The sequence below is a fragment of the Homalodisca vitripennis genome, chromosome 3 (assembly GCF_021130785.1).
Source record: "Homalodisca vitripennis isolate AUS2020 chromosome 3, UT_GWSS_2.1, whole genome shotgun sequence".
NCBI classification, from domain to species: Eukaryota; Metazoa; Arthropoda; class Insecta; order Hemiptera; family Cicadellidae; genus Homalodisca; species Homalodisca vitripennis.
The window spans coordinates 124,414,349-124,440,840 of NC_060209.1; the positions used below are offsets into that span (position 1 = coordinate 124,414,349).

At 34.2% G+C, this 26,492-nt stretch overlaps 1 protein-coding gene across 6 annotated transcripts in view; it reads right to left on the reverse strand.

The window, feature by feature from the left end:
• The window catches only part of LOC124357493 (teneurin-m), a 374,495-nt gene extending 349,314 nt beyond the window's left edge, over positions 1 to 25,181 (reverse strand). For all 6 annotated transcript variants that reach the window (XM_046809345.1, XM_046809341.1, XM_046809344.1 and 3 more), the window contains exon 1: positions 24,941 to 25,181. In XM_046809345.1, coding sequence (XP_046665301.1) covers positions 24,941 to 24,968 — 28 coding nt within the window. In that variant the 5' untranslated portion in view covers positions 24,969 to 25,181. The remainder of the gene's footprint in view (positions 1 to 24,940) is intronic.
• Between the last annotated feature and the right edge of the window lie 1,311 nt (positions 25,182 to 26,492).

Below are 26,492 nucleotides of genomic sequence, written 5' to 3' on the forward strand. Positions count from 1 at the left end.
CTACTTCGTTCTACCACTGAAATTGCAATCCTTCACTACAATTTCAATTGTTCTTACACGTTCATGTTGATTAGCCCTTTGATGTCTGAGGTGTAGTGGTGTCTAAGAGTATATAAATACCTAGTGAAAATGAATCTATATCCATGGGTTGCCAAGACGTGATGTGTTTCTTTATGCAAAAGTGTATTGGTTCGATTGTGCGTTTTTGTTTTGATAAGCAATGATAAATTTTATTGCAATTCAGTTGGTGATATTTATCAAACGAAGACAACTGAAGGGCCTGTACACCACTGAGAAGTCAACTAACGCAATACTGTTTCGGTAATTTAAACTACAAATAGAGATAAGTGCTTGATATTGAAAAACTTTCATAGAGAGTAAATAGTAACTTCTATTAAAAAAGATAATTGCTCTTGTAAAAGAAACAAAATAATACAGTTTAGGGATTAAATATTGACCAGAAATATTTGTATTATAAAAATGTTTGAAGAATAATAAAAGTGTTCAATACTAATTACACACATTTTGTCACCTAGGTCATACAAAATCGCTTGGTAAATAATGTGAACACAAGTTGTTAACGTTTGTAATACACGGTTAATGATCCCGTAAACATGTAAACAATGACAATTTTGCAGTGCATTACAACAGTTAAAAGCTTACATCTACATTATCCCTTTACTAATTTTTGTGTTTTAGCTGTCACAATGTTTGTAATTAGATTTAACACCTTTTATTATCCTTTTATAAATGTCTAAACTTTATTATATTTTACGATATTAAACTTAAAAACTTCAATCGTCCGCTGTCTTGAACAGTGGTAATACAATATAAAATTTCAGCTTGATTTGAGACTCCAACAAAATAATTTTGCCAAATTCAGTTTACATGCGGTAATCTACGAATTTCTAACCCATGTTTGTACGAGTATTACATGTTTGGTTTGTCTTGAGATGAAGAATACATTACCAAAATACTTTCGGAAAGTTCGCAAATACCCTGTGTTTAATTTAGTATTTTTACTTATTTAGTTATAATTTTTTTATACTAAATAATGTATTTAGTATGCTATAAAACACGTGGTCCAGAAAAAGTATACCTAATTAAAAGTTGATAACTAATTAATCTTTACTATATAGGTAATGAAATGTAACAAAAATATAATTATAGATGTAAAGTTCTCAAAATTATTGTTAATAAATTAGGATTATTAAATTTTTTAATCTCAATAAAACTCACTTAATAATATTTTATTACTTTTTATTAAATTATTAAACAATTATGAATATTACTGTAAATCATAGATTATTTCCAAATTGTCTATGGCGATACAGATTCAGGAGGAACTGGTTGGTTGTTACACATCTACAATGGACAAATCATTACTAACTATGTTTTAACGCACTATTATTTCCTCTCCCTAACTGTTTGGATCCTAAAGTATCATTGCGTTTTAGCACGATAACGTAAGAGTATCTATAAATGTACATGAAAGGTTGTAACTTGTTCCGAACTACGAGCGAGGTTTCCTAACCCAGTGAAAGATGGATACAAGCTATTCTTGGAATAAAGGGAAACTGCCGAAGGGGAGAATTGGAGAGGAGTACATGGTCAGTGATCAATTTGACAAACAAGATTAGTTTGTGATTAATTGAAGGCGATAGCAAAGTACAACCGCAGTATTTGGCAACTCCTTGACCTGTCCGCCCTGTAGTTGGCAGACCTGACTGATTGAGGCAGTTATTAGTGTCACCCTCGTGATGGCTGGAAACAATCCTCACCCAATAATATTGCTCACTTGTGAATATTGTTGGTGATTAATTGAAGGCGATGGCAAATTACAACCGCAGTATTTGGAAACTCCTTGACCTCTCTGCCCTGTAGTTGGCAGACCTGACTGATTGAGGCAGTTATTAGTGTCACCCTCGTGATGGCTGGAAACAATCCTCACCCAATAATAATGCTCACTTGTGAATATTGTTGGTGATTAATTGAAGGCGATGGCAAATTACAATCGCAGTATTTGACAACTCCTTGACCTGTCCGCCCTGTAGTTGGCAGACCTGACTGATTGAGGCAGTTATTAGTGTCACCCTCGTGATGGCTGGAAACAATCCTCACCCAATAATAATGCTCACTTGTGAATATTGTTGGTGATTAATTGAAGGCGATGGCAAATTACAATCGCAGTATTTGACAACTCCTTGACCTGTCCGCCCTGTAGTTGGCAGACCTGACTGAGTGAGGCAGTTATTGGTGTGACCTTCGTACTGGCTGGAAGCATCCAATCTCTTTTGAATATTAAATTTAGTTTGTTTAGGTAAACTGTAAATGATCCATCAAACTGTATAAAATTCATGACAAACTGGTCCGCCGACAATTTGGGTTACTATGCATTATACTCTGCAATGAAGCAAAGTGTCTCAAATTGTACTGCTTAAATTTCTAAAATTAAATAATTTAATCCTAAAAAAATTGGCCCTCCAAAATACTCTTAAAGAGGAACTAGACGCCTAAAAAAAACCCAACCTTAAAATGAGGCGCACAGCCTGCTATATTAACAATGCAATTCGTATTACGAATTTGAAATTTTATTAGGAATAAACCAACAGGAACCATCATCCTAGCCCCTAAATAATAAAACCCAAAAGACATAAAGTGGTTGTGTCAATTACCATGACGCTAAAATAATTTTCAAACTACTTAAACAGGGCCATAACAGAGTGACATTAATAAAGGACACAATGGACCGGAGTGGTTACATTAATTAATGACACTATTAATTAAGATGGCGCTTTAGCCGGGTAAAAAGAGGGCACGGAAGGTCCAAATTCATCCGCTGGCAGTGGTAAAGTAAGAGCTTGTGGCGCTACGTTTTATGTCCCGGCTACGCTGAGGCTACGTAACGTAATCTACGCGGTAGTCAGAGCCGGCTTTACCAGGGACTGTTCGGTCGGACATTAAAGCCACGTTATTCTACTTTGGATTAAAATTTAAGCTCCGATTAAAAACACATTTTACTCCTTACAGCACTGCTTTTCCTGATATGTGTATTCCTCAAGTATAGGATATCCAAGTATAATATGTTACAATTGAGTAACTTACTAATTTATAAACAGTAATGCATTTTAAAACCATATATTCGGGGTGAAAGGAGATTAAAGATTAAGTTACATCTGAAATATCTGAGTTAGTTATAATATTTTGAAATTGAAATACGTTTATCTTCACATTGGTCAACAATTATTTATAAAAGCGTTTAAGTATATATTTAATTCGTTACTGAGTTATAGATAAATGCCCTTTAAGTAAACACCAATAAGAAGTAATAAAATCTTATATAAAAATATGTAGTAATATGGAATATTAATCCATCATAAGAATAGTCAAGTACTGAATTATACTTTAGGAACTAGCTAATAAAGTAGTATGTATGTTGTAGAAGATGGTCCTTTAATTTTTTTATAACTATTATAGTTTTGTTCTTCTTTCATTTGTTTCCGCGAATGGTTTTATTAATATCAATGCAGAGTAGAACGGTCTTCGTTCATTTAGGTTGAGAGTACCCATGTCCCAGTCCACCAAAAGCCATTCTGACTACTCCTGCTAAGTCATATTGTTTCCAAAATGTAAATACATGAAGGAGTGAGTACATTGAGATTTTGCAAGAATATCTAAAACCATATTTGCTAATGATTAGGGTGCAGACTGTTAATTAATTTTTAAGAGCCAGAAGAATTACCCCAAAAGACCACCCAATATCTAAAATTCGAATAAATAAAGCCATAATATATAGACAATAAGCAGTAAACCCCACCGACAACTCAATAAAATACACTATTCCAACAAACACAATAAGTAGAAGTATACATCTAAGGATTCACAGATTTGGTTGGAAATTGTTAATTAAAACCAAATGTTATGAGTAAAATGTTACTCATTATGCGTGGCTGCGGTTATAGGCGTCCAATGCAGTCATGCCCACAGCAATGTATGGTGGCAAAATGAATGGTTCAGCAGGGAATGAATGGCACATATTTCTTTACTACGTCGTTTTTATTCATCGCGGATCATTGCAAAATGTGACATTTCGTCGCGTTTTTCATTTTTAACAAACACATCATGGTACGCCTAACTGGGGAATATAATGGGACATTTCGTACAATGTTTTACACATATAGAGCCGGTAGTGTGTTGTAAAATAGTCTTTGACACAATACTTTATTTACTTCATTAAATAGTTTTCATAACATGCATGTAAATACAGGAGAAGGGGGTCACTGTCTCAGAATAAAATAACATTTAAGCGTTTTATAATAAATTAAAATCCCTAGAACTTCCTAACTTATTTTAAAATTACTTGTTGTGCAATAAATGCATAAATAAATAAATTTAGTTAAAATTTCAACGAAATGTAAAAGATAAATAAAATCCTAATATGGATAATAAGTATAATAAATTTATAAATTTAAATCTATTCCAACTAAAATTACACGTCGGACTAGGTAAAAGTGATAAGGAAAATCTGGAGTATAAAACATAATTTTCAATCTTTAAGCTCATTTAGGTTACCGTGTTGCTAATCGTTAATCTTATATTTAACGAACTGATTTTAACCGTATTCAACACTTAATTGGCACCATTCCTTATTGGTAGTGCGAGTAAAATTGGTAATATACAATACACATACATAACTAAGCATATGTGTAAATGGTTTAGAATAAAAGCTAAGGACAATGAAATACGATGGATGTCAAGGAGTCCGTATTTCAAAAGGTCACGAGGGAGACAGCCCCAGCGATGATGAACACGCCAATCGTAGGTTTTTGCCCTCGGTTTTTGCAGACCCTGCCCCCTCTCATTCCCCTTCAAGTCACCCCGGAGCAGGAGATCCTTCTTGAAATCAGTTCATCCCCCTCGTCTTGTCTCCATGGACGACGGTTATTCGGGGAAGCCCTTTATTGGACAGCCCTTCTTTGCGTGTTTGAAACTTAAGAAGAGTCAAAATTACTCTGATTACGAATGAGATAGTGTGAGCACATAGAGTGGGTCAGCTACATTATTAATAAACTTTCAGAAATATAATTTAGAGGTATGCAGTCAGTTATATACGGGGAAATTTTTCCAATACCCATTTTTAACACGCGAGAGGTCACACCCGCAGCAGTACGCAGCAATTTTCGAAATTCTGTAATATTATTATGATTAACAATATCAGCAGCTTGGAAGTTCGTTTTATCACCGCTCTTATGTTTCTTCAAAACATCTTGATATCTGTTAGTCGTTTTCAAAATAATTTAAATTTGTTGTCTCCTACCCCTAATTCGGCAATATTCCCTATTCAAATATTTAAATTTATGAATACAATGACTTGCTTTTAATACATTCAAGTTCCATTTTGCATGTTATTCTGTTATTAGACATACTTTCTAAGTAATTAAGTACAAAAAAATTTCTACTTACATGCTTTAAAAATCATATGCGGTAATTTGCTCACGAGCGGCCTCCCGAGTAGTCGTAATTTTACGGCATATTGTACAGCACTTGTAATGTATTTTTTTATTACATGGTTTATTTGTATATAATTTAAAGTAGTATATTCTGAGGCACAGTCATTCAAACTAATCACATTAATTGTTTAGATCAGATTTTCTTACAAAATATAAAAAAAAAATAATAAAAATTAGGTCGAGTAAATTACATTCACGAGACCTCCCGCGTGGTAATTAAACATGAAACAAATTTTAACAAAATTTCACATAATTAAACACAGAATTGAAAATTAAAATATTGGTGTAAGTACAAATAAATAAAAACCAAGGAAACTCTTCCGATGATTGAGATCATGAGATCTACCTCAATTGAGATTAGAACCAAACGAACTATTTTTTATTCCTTGGAAAGATTGTCATTCTATGTATTGTGATCACACTCTCTGTTTTGTTGCACTAATTGGATTGATACGTGATATACAAACAGTAGGAGAAAATTCCCCCAACGATGGTTGTAGGTTACCCTTCAGTGCGGATACTGCAATAGAGGGACATAAGCCATGTGAAGTTGGGCCATTATTTATGGCTAAACAAAACAGCATTCTACGTGTGAATAGGGAATTGGGAAGGAAATATCATTGTGTGTGCCCGCGCTTAGTGTTACTTTAGCATTCTCTTTGGTAACCAACACCGCGCTGGGAGACTAGGTTCCGGGCGAGGCGTCGCAAAACACAGGCGGCTTTTTGTGATCCGCGCGAGCCCGGACTGTCGAGTGCCGACATCCCGGTCTGCTGGTTCAGCGCAAATGCCAAGGCGTAATTTACTTCAGAGGTTGTTAAACAATTAACAAATAGCATTTCGTTTTTCAGTACAATCTTCTAAAAAGAAGGAGATAATGTCTCAGCCAGTCAACCTACCACATTCTGTCTGCAAAAATGCAAACTTCGTACATATGAGGGGTAAATATAAAAAGTTAACGATATAGTTAAAAATATCCGTAACTTGACAAATTTATAAAACCCGCGAATACCTATTGTACGGTAATTTCCCCTTGTTTATTTAGACCCATATGAGATGCTATGTGGTTTGAGCGACTTATTGAGCTTTGGGAAAATAATTACTGTGAGTAGAATTTGCTATTTCAATGTTTAAAATTAAATTTAATGTCAATGAAATGTAGTACAGTAATAAATATTTTAAAGTAAGCCGGATGTAGTTATTAAAATCAAAATAAATGTACATTGACTTTGATAATACCGTAATGTTATGCATTTAATGTAATTGCAATACAAGTTACTAGGCATTTGCAAGAAACCAGTTTACTTCAGGCAGTAAACTTGATTGGTTGAATGATAAACGAAAGTTCATTTAATGCTTAGACGATATTTAAAAACAAACTACGACATAAAAATATAGTTACTAGAAAATTTTATTGCTTAAAACGCCATTTTTGTATTTTGTTTCCGAAAATCGTGTCTCCTCGCCTCGTTCTTAATCCGATGAACACCACGATTATCTTATCAGGGTGTAAATAAACTTTTCAATTATACTTTTTTGTATTTTCTGGATGTTTTACTAAGTGAAAAGATAAACATAATCAAGGATGAGTGAAACCCCAGGTTTTCGTGGCGAGAAGTATGACAGCGCTAATTTACCGCTGCCGGTCAACCCGAACAGGGTAGGGACGTGGGGACCGGCTTCGGCTTGGGCTATCGGGTTACGTGCTACAGAATTATTTAACGTGCAATCGAAATAAACAAAGAGAAGCCGAGCGGTGAGGCACACAAGCGTATTGATGTCGGGAGATGGGCTTTGGAGCGGGCATTCCAACAGTGTGTTATAAAGCAAGAGTCAACCGCCCGTGGAGTGGAGAGACCTATTACTGATAATTTTGTTATTAATAGGCCACCAGCCAACTTCGGGTAGGCTACTCTAAACCAGCCAACAACAGGAACAGTCAAACGTTCGAGCAGTGGAGTGAGACAGATTACTGATAATCTTGCTATTAATAGACCGCCAGCCAACCTCGGATAGGCTTATCTAGAAGCAGCTACCAACAGTGTTATAAAGGAAGAGTCAAACGCCCGAGCAGTGAAGTGAGACAGATTAATGATAATCTCGCTATTAATAGACCGCCAGCCAACCTCGGATAGGCTACTTAAGAATCAGCCAACAACAGTGTTATAAAGGAACAGTCAAACGCCCGAGCAGTGGAGTGAGACTTACTGATAATCTTGCTATTAATAGACTGCCAGCCAACCTCGGATAGGCTACTCTAGAACCAGTCACCAACAGTGTTACAAAACAACCGCTGGAGAAGTGGAGAGAGACCGATTGTTGGATATTCTTGAACCAGTCAAAATCAGTTGTAAAACGTAACTCTCGTTCTACGCTTGCAAGTTTCCTCAGATTTTCCTTCGAAAAAAAAGCGTAGCGGTTCGTGGACATGGTGGCCCGGGAAGAAATGTTTCTTTTTTCTCTTTTTTCAATTTTTTTATTTTGACATCTTAATGGCTTTTTAGATCAGAACAGGATGGTTAGTGATGCAAACAAAAATGTTCGTAACCCATTCGAATTACTTAGTTTTCATGTTTATTATTAATATAGCTCTGACATCTGTATCTTCGATCTTGTAGTAAGCCATATGGGAAAAAGTTATTTGACTCTATACCTTCGTGTTCTTAAGTATCAACGGACATTATCTAGAATAGAGAATTATCACTTACTTCCACATTTAAGAATATTTCATTGATAATATACGTACGTACTTGACAATAATGTTTGTATGCTTATATCCTTGGACATTTGCAGTTATGCTTGTATGTTTATATATTTTGAACTAATTTATAAGCATACTTTTCAACCATGCATTACACTAGTAATGTATGTATTATGTATTTGACACAATAAATATGCTATTCCACAAAACATTGTCTTAAACGTGTATAATATGGAATTAGTGGGTCTTTTAGAAATGATTAATACATTAAACAATGACAATGTGAAAAAGTATATTGAAATATTATATGAGTTCTTGAATAAAAATATTGTACAACTTTAAATGCAACGTTATATGCGGTAAAGTCATTTTAATGGTAAAACCATCTGTATCAAACTTTATATTCAATTGTTGCATTAAAAGTTAAGCTGTAATGAGAAACTAAGCAGGGCGACCTACATAAGCGAGGATTTTATTTGCTTGAATAAGTTTATTAAGAATGTAGTTAAGTAGCAAACCTAAACAATGAAGTCCATTGATAAACAGAGCGGTATTGTTAATCTAACCACATTGTACTCTATAATCTATGTATAGCTCATGCAAAGCTTTACATGACTCAAGTCTACAAAGTCAACTAGATTTATAGTTTTATATATATATATATATATATATATATATATATATATATATATATATATATATATATATATATATATATATAATATATAAAACAAATTTTATCCTGTTAAAAATAAAATCAGATATGTATTTTTCAAATTTAAATCCCGGAGAAGGAGAACAAATTAAGAAGACAGCATCACATGAATGGAATAAACACACACACACACACACACACACACACACACACACACACACACACACACACACACACATACAGAAAAAGTATATTTCTTCTGTATATAGATAGAACATATGAGTACATTATGCCTGAATTCATAGATCAAAGAGCAAATTATTACTGCGTTTCAAGCAAATATTACACGTTTATTAGAATTTTAAACAGTCTCACTCCTAATGTCGTTAATACAATTATTATGTAAAACAACTGATTGTTGTTGATATAGTTTTCAGCAATAAAATTTAGAGAATATTTATGATTCCATTGTATCATATTTCATCAACTTCCGGTTTGGTTAATAATTTATTAATAGAGAATCTATAGCAAATGTATATTAACTTAATAAAGGTTATTTTCATATTAGATGATTTATAGCTACTGGTAGTATTAATATAGCCTACATCTCTTCAGATCATGCATTTATAATAAGGCGAAAATAATAATCTTACTTTTATTACGAACTTAAATTCAATGGACAATTTTGTTGACTAAATTATAATACCGTAGCATGTACTATACTATATGTGTTTTTTTTTCTAAAGCAGGTGCAAGGCTGTAAGCCCATAACCCGATTATCTAAACATGTGTCATGTAACGATTGACTGGTCGATTAATCTCCATGTTACTGTTTCCGCACATTAAATATATCACCCAACTGGCTTGCCTACCTTGAGCAAAATCACAAGAAACGAGAGGCTGATCCGACTTCTATCAAACGGCAATGATTCAAATCTCCACAAAGGGGGCCGCGCCGCGCTGAGATCCCGCTACAAATAGGGCACAAAGCAAACATCCTGGATGAATGCAACAGTAGTGCGGACCCAGCGGGGCGGGCATTCCTGAGCCCTGTAGAGGGCAAGGGCAAGGGCAGCTGGTTCAACAATAGTGAAGACGAAGAGTACGAAGCCGGTCGCCAATTATGAGCCCCCTGCCGGCGAGGACAAGAATACGACGGGCGTGTTCGTGTTCAAACTACATCACATCACACCCACCCTGACAATTTGTTCGATCTCTGATGTCAGTGAGGACCCTCCGTGTTAGAAGTCACTCGAGAATGGTCCTTAGTTTACCATTAATTGTGCGGTCCTTCTGAGTTCTGTTCTACGAGTAGTTTGGGATTAATTGGGACTTTCCGTCCTAAGAACTCACTCAGTATGAATTGATGGAGATGCATAAGTTATAGTGAACTCTTTAAGTTGTTATTAGCTCAACACACTGTATATTAAAAACGTAGTTATTGTATGCCACACTACGTGTCGCGTAACAGGTTTTGCTAGGATTGTATACACAATTTCAACCATATAGTTACATGTGTTACTACGTCACATGTTAAAACGTCATATGATTGTATTCAGTTTTCGATGTTCTCTTTGCTATCATAGTCACCTATAAGACCAATGTTAATATGTTTACTAACGCTTAGCTGAATACCATAGAGAGACATGATCCATCTTCGAACACGATGGTCCTTATAATAATTTCAAGTCCATAGGCCCAAGTTCGTTCTTGAGATATAATGCGGATAGACAGACAAACATGGCAGAAATTAAATTTTTTCAGTCGGGTTATAGACTTTGCGTAGGCTCAGCCAATGATAATAATCGTTTGGTAGAAGAAGATGAAATGAAAAATACAATTGATTTACTTTGATTCATTTCAAGACATCCTGGTTGTTACATTGGTTACTGAATTCTGAATCTTAGATTGTATGTTGCCAAAGACATAATGTGCGAGCTTCAGGAGGAACTATCTCTCATCTATACTCCTAATTTGACTAATAAGTACTAGTAATGTTATTAAGTCTCGAAACCGTTATTTGACTAATAAGTACTAGTAGTGTTATTAAGTCTCGAAACCGTTATTTGACTAATAAGTACTAATAGTGTTATTAAGTTTCGAAACCGTTATTTGACTAATAAGTACTAGTAATGTTATTAAGTCTCGAAACCGTTATTTGACTAATAAGTACTAGTAGTGTTATTAAGTCTCGAAACAGTTTTTTGACTAATAAGTACTAATAGTGTTATTAAGTCTCGAAACCGTTATTTGACTAATAAGTACTAATAGTGTTATTAAGTCTCGAAAGTCGCGAAACGTTATTTGACTAATAAGTCTAGTAGTGTTATTACGTTAAGCGTAAGTACTAGTAGTGTTATAAAGTCTCGAAACCGTTGGATAGCTAAATATTTCAACACAGAGTATGTTACATTATATGTTACAAAAAAAGTTCTATACTATTTTCTAACGTATAAAGATAGCCAATGTCCAAAATCCTTTCAAATTATCCATTGCCAATAACATACTTTAATCAAAGAACACAGACTAGTCTCTGATTTCACTAGTGTCATAATTATTTAACTTTCAAATCTTTAGAGGAATCTTAAACAATCGTTCTCAAATAAAAAAAAAATTGTACCTCACTCTTTCAGCCTCCATAATAAATCCATAGAACATACTGGAATTAAGTAAAATAGTTTAAATAACTTAGTATCCTTATATACATTAAACGTATAAAAGGGCAATAGTCTGATGTAATTTCAATGCAGATTGGTCCACAAACATGATTTCTTTCCCTGGGGCTCAAACCCAGACCTCTCAAATGCCAAATTCATTAATGAGAATTCTTTTTTTGATTTTACAATGTTATACAAAATCTGATATTAATAATATTAATGCCATTAAAATAAACACCTATCCATTTTGTTTGCTTACTTCAGTAGAATAAGTAGAAGTTGGAACAATTCAGCACGAGCAAACCTGCGGTGGAAGTTAGCAATGACATGCCGAAATGCTGATTTAGTTTTCCCCAGACAAAAAAGAAATATTGCGGAGAGAGAAAGGGAAGTCTGGTGGCAAAACCTTAACGTTATTGTGACATCGAGCTGTTCTGCTCCCCTTCAAGACAGTGTTGTGTCTCTGCTGCGAGAGGTGTACTTGGCCTCCTGAGATTTAGCGGGACATATGCTCGAGTAAACAAACACGAATACTTGTATAACCAGAGTGCAAATATAGGCAAACAAACAATAAGTGAAATATTTATAAATATAAAAATTATCCATAAAGTATGAGTGTATACAAAGGTATTTATTTGTAAGCGAATACATGTTAAATAGTTGTTTTCGTAGTTTTACTAATAGTTTTCAAGGATTAAGGATAGATTTCAAGGACACCTCGTAGCCTACTGGATTTTTTCCATAGTTTCAAATCAATTTTGACCTATGATTACACTTTATACATTTAAGTTATTTTCCTGGTAAAAATATTTTAATTATATGACAATTATATTATGCACTTACAATTAAACGATCATGTTTAAACAAGATTTGTTATACGTAAAACCTTTTTACTTATACATATTTGTAAATAATGTAAAATAATATAAAGGATTCAGGCATCTGTTGATCTAGGCCGGTTTCTATTCTACATATAAGGTTCTAGAAACTCTTCCTTTACGAAAAATACGTCACTTTACGTTTCTTCCTTTACGTTCTTCAATTAAATGACGCCGTGATGCGCTAACATCAAAATCATAGGTTACAGTATCTAAAAATAGAGTTTAAAACTAAGTTTCTTTTTATTTTGTTCGTTATTTTTAATAAAACGTATTCCGCTCACAAGACGTATATGGCCAATTTGAAAACAGATCAGTAGGTTTTATTCTATCCTCTACGTTATCTTAATTGTGGACATACATACATACAAAATGACTATAATTTTAGGAAATTCATTTTCTTGTGAAATCAGAAAACAAATTATTTTGTAGCAAGTAAAGAAATGAACTGTATTACATAAACAAAACACTTGCCTCCAGTACGTTATATGAACACTGTTATAAATTTTTTATATACAATTCTATGATTCTCGAGAGAATTTGAAAGTTACATTCAACAAAGTGAAATTACTCGATTGGATTAAAAGAAATAAAACTTCACTTACGTTATTTATTACATTTAATCGAATCTAAAGTACACAAGTTGATCTCCGTGGCCGGTTCACCAAAGAACTAACACAGAAAGGCTCAATCACGTCTTTCAGCGAGCCAAACAAAACCCATTGTAAGTCCAAACAATGCCCGGGGCCGGGCCGATTTTTGAAGTTCGACTGGAAACAATAACGGGGTCACACGTGGCAGTTTTTGCAATCAAAGGGCCCATGTTGCGCTGAAGGGAAATATTGTTACGGATTAAGGGGGGGAGGGTCCCGGGCTGCAAATGCTACCCTAATTATAGATCACAAGGCCTAATCCCTTAGTGAAATTATAAAGATCCCAATCCGCTTTGAGCGGCCACGATATTACCCATCATTGGAGAACCGCCCATCTTTTCATCTGGCGAACGGAAATTTTGATTAAAAGTGCAACTTTCGTCGAACCCACGCTGCTGTAACAAAGAGCGTCCACTTTCCCTTACAACTTTCTTTATTCATTTGGTAGTCCTCGGACAATGTAGACTATTAATTTTAAATACATAACCGAAGGTAGTAAAGGCGAAATATGAAACATAATCCAATGTCATAAAACTTTTCAATTAGTTTTACGTTTAAATCGCACAAAAGTGTAATAAGGTAGGCCGTTGCAATATATACGGTTTATTATTTGTTTATTCTGTGTTTTTCTAGTTGGCAACATAGTTATCGATCAGACCAATGCAACCGGAGTCACTTTTTGAGACACATAAATTAAGACTTACAATGCAACGATTTTTACTATTTTTCAGTATCGATGTAGAGGTATTTGAGGTCTAGGTAGGGTTGCACACCAAATTTCAAACCTCTACGTGACCTCGTTCGTATTTATCGAGCATACACACATACATAAATCGGATTTCGTTCATTAACAGCGGGCGTGTGAGGAAAGAAATTGAATAGAAAAGTTTATGGTCTTGGTTTTCATTTAAATGACGATCCATAATCTCTAACCTAAAACCTTTGTAGGTCTTCAACGAACTTCATTTATATTTAACTTAATACATAAGACGTTCAAACCTAAATTAACACAAACCATTTATTTAAAAGGGACTATACATAGTGCAACACGAGAACTAACAGTACCAGTCCCCGTTCAGTCCGTGAGCAGCGCGGGGAATTAAGGAATTAATTAAAACGGATCCGAGAATAGAAGAGAAGCGAGTAAGACAGAAGAGAAGAGATGAGAGGAGAGCGAGAGAGAGAGCTTTGACTGGGAGATAACCTCGGGCTGGCGAGATATCACGGTGCAGAGAGCAGGCCCGGCCTGACCCGCCACCGGAAGTGATACTTTTTCAATCAAACAGTATCAAGAGGCCAGTGGACTGCTGTGTAGTCTGTTCCTCGTCAGCCTGACAGCACATACAACTCCCGCCCCTCCCCCTCCTACTACGTCATGGATCGTGCCAAAAGGAATGTCACAAGTGAATGTGATCTGTTTTAATACTACAAAAATGTGAAATTTACAAAACTTATTTTTATTTTGTCTGTGAAGAGATTTTAGTACTATTTTAATAAACTCTGTGTAAATTAAAATTCAGACTTTGTAACTGAATGTTCGGTAACGTTCTTAAAGAACTCTATAAGTTCTTGCTGCAAGGTTATCACACAATTATAAAAAGGATTCTTTCTTTGTTTTGCCAAATAAATTGATAATAATAAATTGAGTCTAGGTACCTATTCAACTGATAGTAAACTTCCAAATTAGAAAGAGCTGTGTAGTGAACTCCAGTAAAACGTGATATTTTAAGTCAGCACGTAACGTAAAACATCACGATGTCCTTAGTTGTCTGCTCTCACGGAGCTCATAAACTTCCGAACACTCTGAAAGCTAGCGTCATTCGAAAGCGCATATTAAAGTGTATATCAAACAGATGCGACTCTGATGCGGTGTCAGAAAGTAACATGGATGTGTCTATGATAAGTCTGTGACATTTGGGCGCTCAGACGTGGTGCCAAGACAGAAAATAGAAGCATAAAACAAGGTAGAGGCCACGTCCAGGCAGCAACAGACAGACACGCACGCACACCGACTCGGCATGGGGCCAAACAGTCTACCGTAGTCAGGACATGTTGGGTCGAGTTATCATGGTTGTACCGCACCGAGCTCTGAACGTTTCGTCGGCGTAAAAGACAAGCCAGAGTTAATATATCGCACGGTAGTGATTTCTCAGCGCACCTGGTACACCGCCCGCCAGCGCTCGGCACCAGAGAAAATATTCTCTGATGTATTGTGTTTACAGATGTGGCTAAGAATTAATTCCTCTGTAATACAAACACAATGATGGTAATATACGACAATATTATTGTTCACACATTTCTAATCAGAGGAAACTGAAATAACATGGCCTGCTTGCTGCAGAATATAATGTCGATTACGACAATCGTGTTGCGATAAATAAATACGCCGATACGACAGTATTAAAGACAGTAAGTTTATTTTTCCTTACAACATTAAATATCTAGTTCCACTTAAATGGTTTTAACAAATGATCTATCATTGGAGAACGCTATTCCACACATTTGCAAAACATTTTTCGTTTAGGAGTTACAAGTTTATAGTGACAAATACACTTCATATAATTTACCAAATACATGTATTAAATCAGACTTTTGCACGATTTTTGTTGATTAGATTCATCGCGGGACAAATGTTTTGGGTAATTTGGGTGGAGGTGATGGAGAATTGGTCGGCAGACAATCGTAAAACGCAAAAGGCGCAACAGCAATATTCGTTGTAATATTGCACATTAAGGTGTTTATATTATGTTTATCGATGTTTTGGAGATATGCGTGCACACTACTAAAAAATCAAAATCAGAATACATAACATACACTTAAGGACAACATACAGGATGATATAGTTGTCTGGTATAGTAGATCTTATTAACACAAATTAGCGCTTGAAGCAATGCTATTCCAAAATAAGGATTAGTGTTGCGAAACCGAGTTAAACCAGTAGGGTGAGGGGGTAGCAAACACATAAGTGAACTAAAAACTTCTGGCATTATCTAGGATGTGAATAGATAAACCGAATGGATAAAATGGTTGTGCGCGACCCAATTTACTCGTAAAAGCGGTTATTTTGTTAAATCAGGAAAAATTTACCGGTTTCCTGATTTGTTGAAAATGTTTACAATATTATATTTAACTCAATAGTGCTCTATTGCTCTATTCATCTTTATTCATTTTGATAAACTGAATTTGAATTCATAAATTATTTATAAAAATATTTAAATATATTTTACTAAATATATTGGATATGCCAACTGCCTTTTAAACAACTAAATGATACAAAGCCTTGTTTAACAATATACTATGAAATTAACCATTTATTAATATTAAATAACCAAATAGATATGCATAATCAAACTAGCGAAATTTTAAAATTTAATAAGTCATTATAATACTTACCATGTTGTATAAGATTGCGAATGTTAGAACATAAAAAAAATAATCTTTACGATTTTTGCTCTACTGATGATACAAGAATCTTTGGTAAAGAAATTGGGAATTAGTTACTATTCAATTACATTTATTGTAATACCTCTTGACAGTACAACTTGGATTGTTTGTGGTTGAATGCACATAAGGTACTGAAATTAAATGTAATCTCTTTCACTCTCAAATAAAAATTTCGACAATTTTATGAACTGTAAGCAGAGATCCGATATAATTGATCTCGCCTATTAAAACTCACGAACGGTGGATGAGACGGAATCGACGGATAACCACGTTGTCAAATATATCTAAGAAATTATCCCGTAGGCCTAGAGAATACAGAATCAAATATGTTGAATATGCCGAGCATGGACAAAAAAAGCTATTAGTGTGTTGTAAAACGCAATAATCGTTGCTAACACGAAAGCGCACAAAGCAGTCCGTACATGGTCAGAACAGAAATTTAGATACAAGATAGGAGATTAAGACCAAGTCGCCAAAGTCTATGAATATCTAGAAGCAGAATATGCAAAGATTCAAAATTAAAATTCAATAGGCCCTTAAACCAAAGGACGATCAAGGAATTGGAAGTGCAAGATTCGGAGAGTTTAGAGATTCCAGGTGGTTTACTCGTACAGTCTTAACGAACAAAAAGATGTCTCTGATCATAAAATTGAAGAATACATTCAGAGCTTTAATACATATATCGAAAATCAAGAGAGATATTCTTAGCGAAAAGTTACGAGAACTGTTAATAGCATTCAAGTCCTTGACCGCAGATTTATGGTGATGAACTATTTAATGAACTATCTAAAGTTAGGACTTAGTTACTGCCGTTATTTATTAAAAAAACTCGAACACAAATAAATAACAGAATGAAAAAAAATAACTTCAAATAGCAAAGGATGACAAAATGTACTTCAAACCGGTGCTTTTAATTTAACACGTTTTGATTTCAATAAGTGATATTGACTGTAATAGTAACTCATGGTAAACTATTTTCTGTACAGTTGAATCTTGTTACGTAGGCTAAAAATACATATTCATGAAACACACACGCGCCATGTTCACGTGGTGTAGTATTGGACTAAATTACTCTTCATGCTGATTTGCGTCAACAAAACTGTATGCCTCGGAGCTTTAAAAAATCCACACACCGACTGATACTCACATACAAGGTAAAATCTCACGCTAACTGAAAGTTTGCTCAAATATCTGTACTTTCAGTTTCAACGGAGCTAGTGGGTATTTACAAATGTAATAATCTATACAGTACTTTTAATTACTTCTTAAAATAGTAGAAATAATCTAAAATACAATTTTTATTGTACGACAATGCGCGTTTTCAAATATACTATACCAGTTAAAATATACTTAAACCTAGTTGTGATGTAAACAACAGAAAAATACTTACTAACGTAGGCGTGGAAAAGTAACACTTTATTACTATTTGTCGAGATAAAAATTAAATAAAGCTAGATATCATTCTATTACTACTGTAAATCGTGTAACAATATGTGGATAATTGTAAACGATATAGATCGAGATATAACAAGAGTTCTATTTGTGTTAATTATAACTGCAGGCCTCTTGTATCTGTTGTGTTCTATGTTTAGAAATAAATGTTGATATATAATCTGTCACCACTTCCTGATCCTTTTTATATCTTTGTAACTGAAGAGCCCTCAGGAATAAAACATGTTATCAACCGTTTCAAAATTTCATAAATTACATTACATGTCAACGCCCGGTATTGGTTTATAACTTGTAACACGAATACGTGAAATTCTTTGTAATTATTGACACTTTCCAGGTCAAAATATTGTTTCTTAAACAATTTCCAACTAGTCAAATAGTGCACAAGAATACTGACTCCAGATTTTAGCTATATAATGCTTACGCACTCCTGAAGTAGTTGAACTGTCACATATTGAGCTATGCATGTAGGTAAGTTTATTTGTATATATCTCTAGCATAGTTTTTGTTGTGTATTTTTAGAACACACGCGTCTTCACCAAGGATAGCCAGTTATGGCGATTCACTGATTTTCCTACCTCAGCGGGCATAGGCACTTCCATGGCGGCCACGCGACACACACACAGTAGTATTTTAGCAACATTAATTGACGTCATGAAAAAGTAAAGGATGTCCTAAGCTAAGAAGTCCTAGCACTTATCCTGGGGACCAATGGCTTACAGGTGACTTCCGAACCACCACCAATGGCCGGACAGGCGAGCTGCTAGCAATTACAGGATCGCTCAGCGTCACCCATCCAAGCAGCAGCCACGCTCGACGTTGCTTGATTCTGTTATCTCGAGATAACCGCTGTACCCACTACACTGCGCCATTGGCGAGAAACGTTGATAATATAAGAAAAGAGAATTTTCGCTACTCCTATGAAATGTCAATAGTTCATTGTTTTGAATAGTGGATACAACATTAACGCAGGTTTTTAGACTAAAGACAAATAAGACGTTATTTAAATTGAAATAAGACGTTACCAAGTTGGAAAGTTCAGGCTGGGTAAAATTGTCAAATTTGTGTTCGATACCCGTATATGTCTTTGCAGACGGGAAGACCTTTGACAATTTACAAACCGGGGTAGAATGTTCAAATTTGTGTTCGATACCCATGTATGGCGATAAGATAAGAAGACTTCTACCGATTTACAAGTCGATGCAGACTCCAAGTATTACGTAAAACTCTTCAAATGTGATGCGTTTTATTTCACTGAGCTGTTTAAAGAGATAAAGCTAAGATCTCCTTTGGAAGTGAAGTTTTACGCACGCTGATTCATCAAACTGTGATTTTGAAAAACGTCCCGCGTTCATTTCCTGGTATATTTGACGTACTACTTTACATACAATTTTAAAATTTAGCTAAAATATAACCACACATTTTGAATTTTCACCTTGAATTTTCACGGTCCGGTATAAATAATTAATTGTTTAAACTTAACATACGTTAAGTTCGTATTATTTATATACTTTTAAAGAAAACTAGTATATTTCCAATTTCCATCCAGTAATTTTCAGTTACAGAGGCCTATGTATAGCACATTTAATACACTATTTCACACTTTTTTCACAGAGACCTTCCTATTCCGATCACTGTCATGACCATGATCTCCAGAACCTAAATCCACCAGTCGTTTCCAAATATTTAACAGATTCAAACTTAACTAGATGTGAGAGTAGTATTTTCGCATAACTAATAAGTTAAAAAGCTTTTAAATAAATCGTCTCATGACGGCAGCTATTACATTAGCGCAACATTTTTATTTATCCTATAAAAATCTTCATCTTGGCTGTATATAAACAGTTTATTGATCCAAATTGTTTTATCTTTCAGGCAGAAGGCCACTCTATATCTCAAGAAGGAATAAGTACGCCTAACCAAGCAACTCAGATAAAAAATAACGTGTTTCGAACTCTGGAGCCAATTTCTGTCCGTTCGACGTATTTCGACATCTTGTAAGATTAAAACGGTGGGGTTTTTAATGCTCGAAAATATTATTGTTATTTTAGTAACTGTTTTAAAAGCAACACAGTTTATTAATTAAGATTAAAAACTGTTGTATAGTTCCGGATGAGGTCCTCATATTAAATCTGCCACCTATGTGAAAAGGATGTTTAAATTGCTTATGTGATTGTTTATAGGGAAACCAGAGATCACAGAAAACGGTTTCCCCGTTTTCTAAAATCTATTGTATTCCTTTGACTGGAGTATATTATTTGTCTTATCTAACTACTACCTTAAGTATTACATATTTGAAGTAAGGTACCACGTTGTAACCGACATAATTGTCATTGTTCCGTAATATTAAAAGATTATTTAATTTCTAAGTCTAACAAACAAACACTAGTTTAATTTTTAATCTAATATGTTGGAAAAATCTTATAAAACGTATAAATTTAGGTTTTTATTTCACATAAAGAATTGCCTGTAAAAACTTTTAGATAACACAATGTATGAACAGGCTAAAACTCATAAAGTAGTTAGAATGCAACGCATTTTATTGTTGTTTCTTAAAAGTGGTATAAAACAATCCAGAACAGAGTCGGTGAACAATCCTACAACAACTAGATTGATAGATATTGGCAGAGTTTTCAATCAGCGATGCACCGTGGCAACTGCGGCAGCAACAGCGGTCGTGGCAGAGCGGTACAGCGGTTTGGAGTGATCTGAAAGCCACACAGAATGGAACAGTTGATATCTAAATGGGAGAATGAATGGGAATGAAGCTTGCGGCTTGAAGCTGCTTTACATCGGTGGGAACGTACAATTTGTCAGATGAAAAACTGTGTCAGCCAGCCACAACGTGCCGTGTGTACGGATCTTCTCAGGCTTTGATGTAGCATTGTGTCAACTAATAAAATCAACACCGGGCTTAAAACAACACACAAACACATGATTCGTGAACACTCGCCCTAGTGTTACATTCAATAAACCGGTGCGGTGAGGCCTTTGAGTAGGATCACATTTTTAACACACAAACACATGATTCGTGAACACTCGCCCTAGTGTTACATTCAATAAACCGGTGCGGTGAGGCCTTTGAGTAGGATCACATTTTTAACACACAAACACATGATTCGTGAACACTCGCCCTAGTGTTACATTCAATAAACCGGTGCGGTGAAGCCTTTGAGTAGGATCACATTTTTAACACACAAACACATGATTCGTGAACACTCGCCCTAGTGTTACATTCAATAAACCGGTGCGGTGAAGGCCTTTGAGTAGGATCACATTTTTAACACACACAAACACATGATTCGTGAACACTCGCCCTAGTGTTACATTCAATAAACCGGTGCGGTGAGGCCTTTGAGTAGGATCACATTTTTAACACACAAACACATGATTCGTGAACACTCGCCCTAGTGTTACATTCAATAAACCGGTGCGGTGAGGCCTTTGAGTAGGATCACATTTTTAATACACAAACACATGATTCGTGAACACTCGCCCTAGTGTTACATTCAATAAACCGGTGCGGTGAGGCCTTTGAGTAGGATCACATTTTTAATACACAAACACAATTCGGGAGATGTTACTGTTGAGGTATATATTTTATCCGTCGTATTGATAAATTTTTGTGTGCGTACGGTTTTATAAAATTTGGAGGTAATTGTTATTCCAACGAATATATTTATATCCCGGATCAGTTTTCTCGATATCTACGAGTCGAACGTTGAAAATACAGTGAATGCTTACATTTTGCCACAAAATAAATGTCTCAGAAACACGGTACATCGCAGGAGGACAGACAGCTAGTGATCCGAGAAAAGTTAATGTAAACGTAGATCAAATCGTGATCAATTTTATAGTCTTATTAAGATAACAAATCAAACTGATTATCTTCATTCCTGATGTCCAATAAAATAAGCTAATTAAGGTACTGTTCTTCACACAGTATCTACATAAAAGTTTTGGCTTGATTAAAAGATCTAATTTAGCATGTAAGATTATTTTAAGTAAAACACAATGATTTTATGTTCATATTAAGTATAAAACATTATTAATAGTTTTAAAGTCTAAATCACAATTAAATCATATTGTCACATAATATACCAATATATCATTTATAAACCCCAATATAAATACATTTCCTTAATGAACGTGCCCATTTTTTTATTTATACTTGAACTTTGAAATTCCCACAAAGAAATTGGAATTGAATTACAAAAGTAAGATAAAGACTATCTGCAACGGCACGTATGTATAACTAGTTTTAATTGGTAATAAAGGTATGTTTAAAAGTAAAATTTCTGTATCATGTTGGTAATCATATCTTTTACTATACAAATAATGTAAATCACTCTAAAAAACGCGTATTTCATATTTTAAATTAAAGTTTTCAAGAATAAAAAGATTTTCTTAATTATATAAGCTTTAACTCTTAAATACCGTGACCAAAAGCTGCTAAAGAAACAAGTCTCAGTATTTAGAAATCTATGACAAGTTTCATATATCAATACATTTTATTTTGCATTAATGTGATACACAGTAATAGGTATAATAAAATGAATGTTAAAAAATAACGGAGTGCGCTAGGTAACCATATCAAAACACGAGACTATAACGATTTGGAATAAGCTGAATAATGAGTTTACAGTAAGTTTAACAGTAATATCCACTTTTGGGACCTCAGTTTAACCAGTTGTTTTTGCAGACATTAGCACGGTGTTGACTTGAAGTGAAACAATAACATGGTTTCAAGTTTCATACATTCGTAAAACTAATAATATTCAAACTATTACTTTGAAACCATTATGAATTCAGTTTACACAATATTATACTTAATTTTCAGTTCCCAGCTTGCCGCATACGCTTAGGTACCACCAGTTATGGATTTCCAAGACTGTACTTCCATTAGAAGTGACGATAATTCTTCTGTTTGCACTTTATTGCACATCAGCAATTCATTTATTTATTTATTTATACAGAATTAAAGTGGATTTGACTAATTTTATTATAACATCTATAAGCAATTTGAGTTTATTCACTTTTACGGATTACAAAAAGTACATTTTTTTTCCACTCATATGTTTAAGTTCAAATATTATAGATTGACACACTGCATATGTATACGCACAATTCAAATAACTTATGTAGGCTGAGTTTTATACACTTACGAACAGTGAAATATGTAACAGTTTTCAAGTATGTGGGATAGGTCTGGTTTTGAATAATTAATTGTTATTTAAGCTTAGAAAATTGAGTCCTTACTAAAAAAAAAAACTTGACTTTCATAACTAAAAGTACTTGTTTGTAGTTACAAACGGTTTAAAATAAATCAACTTACTGTTTTCGGATTAGTTTTGATATAGAAATAGATATTGATGAACACAGAATGCACCCTTTATTCTTAAAAGAAAATTTTCATTCAATCGTAGATATTTATAGCGTTATCTTCATTGCTCAAATTATCTTATGTATCGTACATATTTGGAAATCAGGTAGCATCAGTGTAAACTTTCCATCTTCAATATGAAAAATCAAAACAAGGACGTGTGAAGGCTGCATCGCATTATCAGATAAATGAACAACACACAGACTAAAAGGAAATAGCCTACCTTAACTATGAAGCAAGGAATAAGCAAACATGGTTTATAAATATTCACAGTTAATGTGTAATACGTTAAGTTCTAGCATTGTACAATTCCTGATGTTAGCCGTTCTATTTAGATTAGAATAGAGCAATAGGAATTTTGCGTTATGCGCTCTAAAAATGTAAATGAAAAATTTGTAATAAACTAATGTTATCATTTTGTGGAGAATTACTTTTGAACTTGTGTTATAATAATTACTGAAAAGTAGAAGGTAAAGGTTTCAAAACGTTCTTTTACTACTTAACATACGTATTTTCTTCCTTGCTTTATAAAAAACTCAGGACTTGGTAATATGTTTATAATGGTTTTATGATTGTTCTATTTTATACACGGTATTTTTCAATCTTTTGATGTTAGCAATTTTGAACGTTGATATTACCTGAATTATTCTTCTGTTAACAAATGTTTGTTGTAATTAAAAAAAGTAACGTCCAACAGGAAAATTGTATTATTTCTTCAAAAAGAATAAAATAAAAACATCACTGATTGTGTTTAGAGATTTATACACCTCCGCAACACTCTTGTCTAAGTTAAGAGCCAGTTAATATGATTTTAAAATGCCCGTCAGTCCAACTAATATTACATTGCCATTATTAAAACGATAATAAAAACACCGTGAACTGATCAGATGAAAGATCCACCTCGTTGAAAACAGAGCAGTGTGCAGGTTATGTTTTTCCAGCACCGAGCTTGCCATGAAACCAGTGTTAATTATCGGAAAAATAATAGGTTTGTAACAACGTTTAATCCCTTGTGGAATAGGATGTTTTATTAAATAACAAGTGTTGATTTGCATATCGTTTATCTAACTTGTGTTACGCGGCTTAACTGGACATTTCAATGGATTATAATATTTCAGAGTGGCTACATTAAAATGTTATGCACAATAAGTTTATTTATCCCGTTCAGGACATTGACGATGATATTCGAATATTCCGTGATTAGTAGTGCTGCAAATTTCAACAAATTATTAGAAATTGTTCCGTTTCAAATGATAATTTCTTTAATTGAACTAGTTAATACTAAGTTAATTTATATGAATTACTTGTCATTCATTGGTAGTAAATATTTTAATTCATAAAATATATTTTGGTTTAGAAGCAGATTAATTCATGAATTCTACATTTATAAATTGGAATACAATATATTCATATTATTCTTTCTTGTTGTAAATGTTGGATTCTAAGTTTAGATAACAAATTCGTGATTATTAAAAATAAGAATTTAACTTAAGTCCGATTAGGTAGTTATTTCCTATAAGGAAAAGTAATGTTTTATTCAATTCGTACAAATACTATATCGCTATGGTTATTACGAGCATAAAACGTGTAAATATACATGAACTCACCATAAGAAGCATAATCCAAAGATAACATAGCCCGTACGATCACTTTCCATAAATGCACAATGGAGTGTACAACATATCACAACAAACACACGAATCACTGATAACACTGAACTGATGGCTTAGGTCCGACACGAGGATAGAGTTGCTAACAACCGACACCAGAGAGTGCCAGATAGTATCATGTGAGCGCGAGGCAGCAGAGCGGCGCAGAGCCCAAGGATTACTGTCCCGATCGCAGGTCGGCCGACGAATGCCAGCTGAGCTAGTATTGGCTTGATACCACGTGACCTGCGCCTGGGCCCCCACCCCCTCTCCCACCAGTCCACGACACCCACCCCTCTCGCAACAATGACCATCTGGGCCTGTCATGTGTTCCAGAATAAAGGTTTATTTGGAAAGGACAGATTTTGTTAAGAATTCGTTCCTGCCTTCTATACTACAATGATTTTCTTTGCTTATTGGATTACTCGGGCCGAATTCTGGCCGGTGGACATTGTGCAGATTTCTGCAGCAGCCGACTGCAACATCGTAATCTTCACCTGGACCCCGAGTGTTGCAGTAAATCTGGTTGGGGATGTTACTCGCAGTGTGTTACTAAAAACAGTAAACTTTTTTAAATAATTCTTTTGTAGTTACAGGAACATTCCTTTTAATACCGGACGGATCTGGAGGGCTTCTCCAGGACATGTGGTAAAGGGAGGGTGTGTTGTAAGATCTCCCTGAAAAATAAAATAAGTAAATTTAAATAAAACAGTTTTACATCGCTCTTTAGTTATAATTCTTTACGAGTATCACTACCGTCTGTTCTGTGCAAAATGTTATTAGAGTTTTATTCAAAGGTACACATTATTTTAAATTTATTAATTTGAAGGGGTTGAAGTAAAGCTGAGGGAGCTTTACATTGAAGTATTAGTTAATTGTATAAAAGATAATCTTGCATTTACAGTCGTTGTTTATCCAGAGCATTATGCATTTACTTTTATAAGAAATTTAAATGTACTTAGAATATAGTTAGTTAACGAAATTTACCTTCTTGCATTCAAGTCATTACTTGCTTAATGTTATTAACGGGTAAGTTATATCGGGTATTGAAGGTGTGTTTATTGGATCTCACAACCCCAGTAAAACATGATCTTTGGTGTAACAACACATTGTGTTATTGTTACGTAAGTGTTGTTACAGATTGAGAAAGTTAGGCCAACAAATAGATTTTTATTTTTTCTGATTATATTTAAATGTCCTTTACTGATGCAGAAAGGTGAATTTTAAAATTGACGTATTCTATAAATATCTTTAGTTTTGATTGTGTATACACCTAAGATAACTAACTCATAGGGATATTCAGTGAAATTTTCAGGAAATGTTTGTAAAAGATAACTTTGGAAACTAAGGACAAAGGAGGTATATATACAATTTATCAAATTTCAAAAAGATATTGTCAAAAAGATGTTTTGCAGTACAACTTAATAGGTTTTTAACCTTGTTAAAACCAACGTACGACATTTGCTTTGGAAAACTCTTATGCAAAAGTAAAAAATGAAAAGTTAAATAA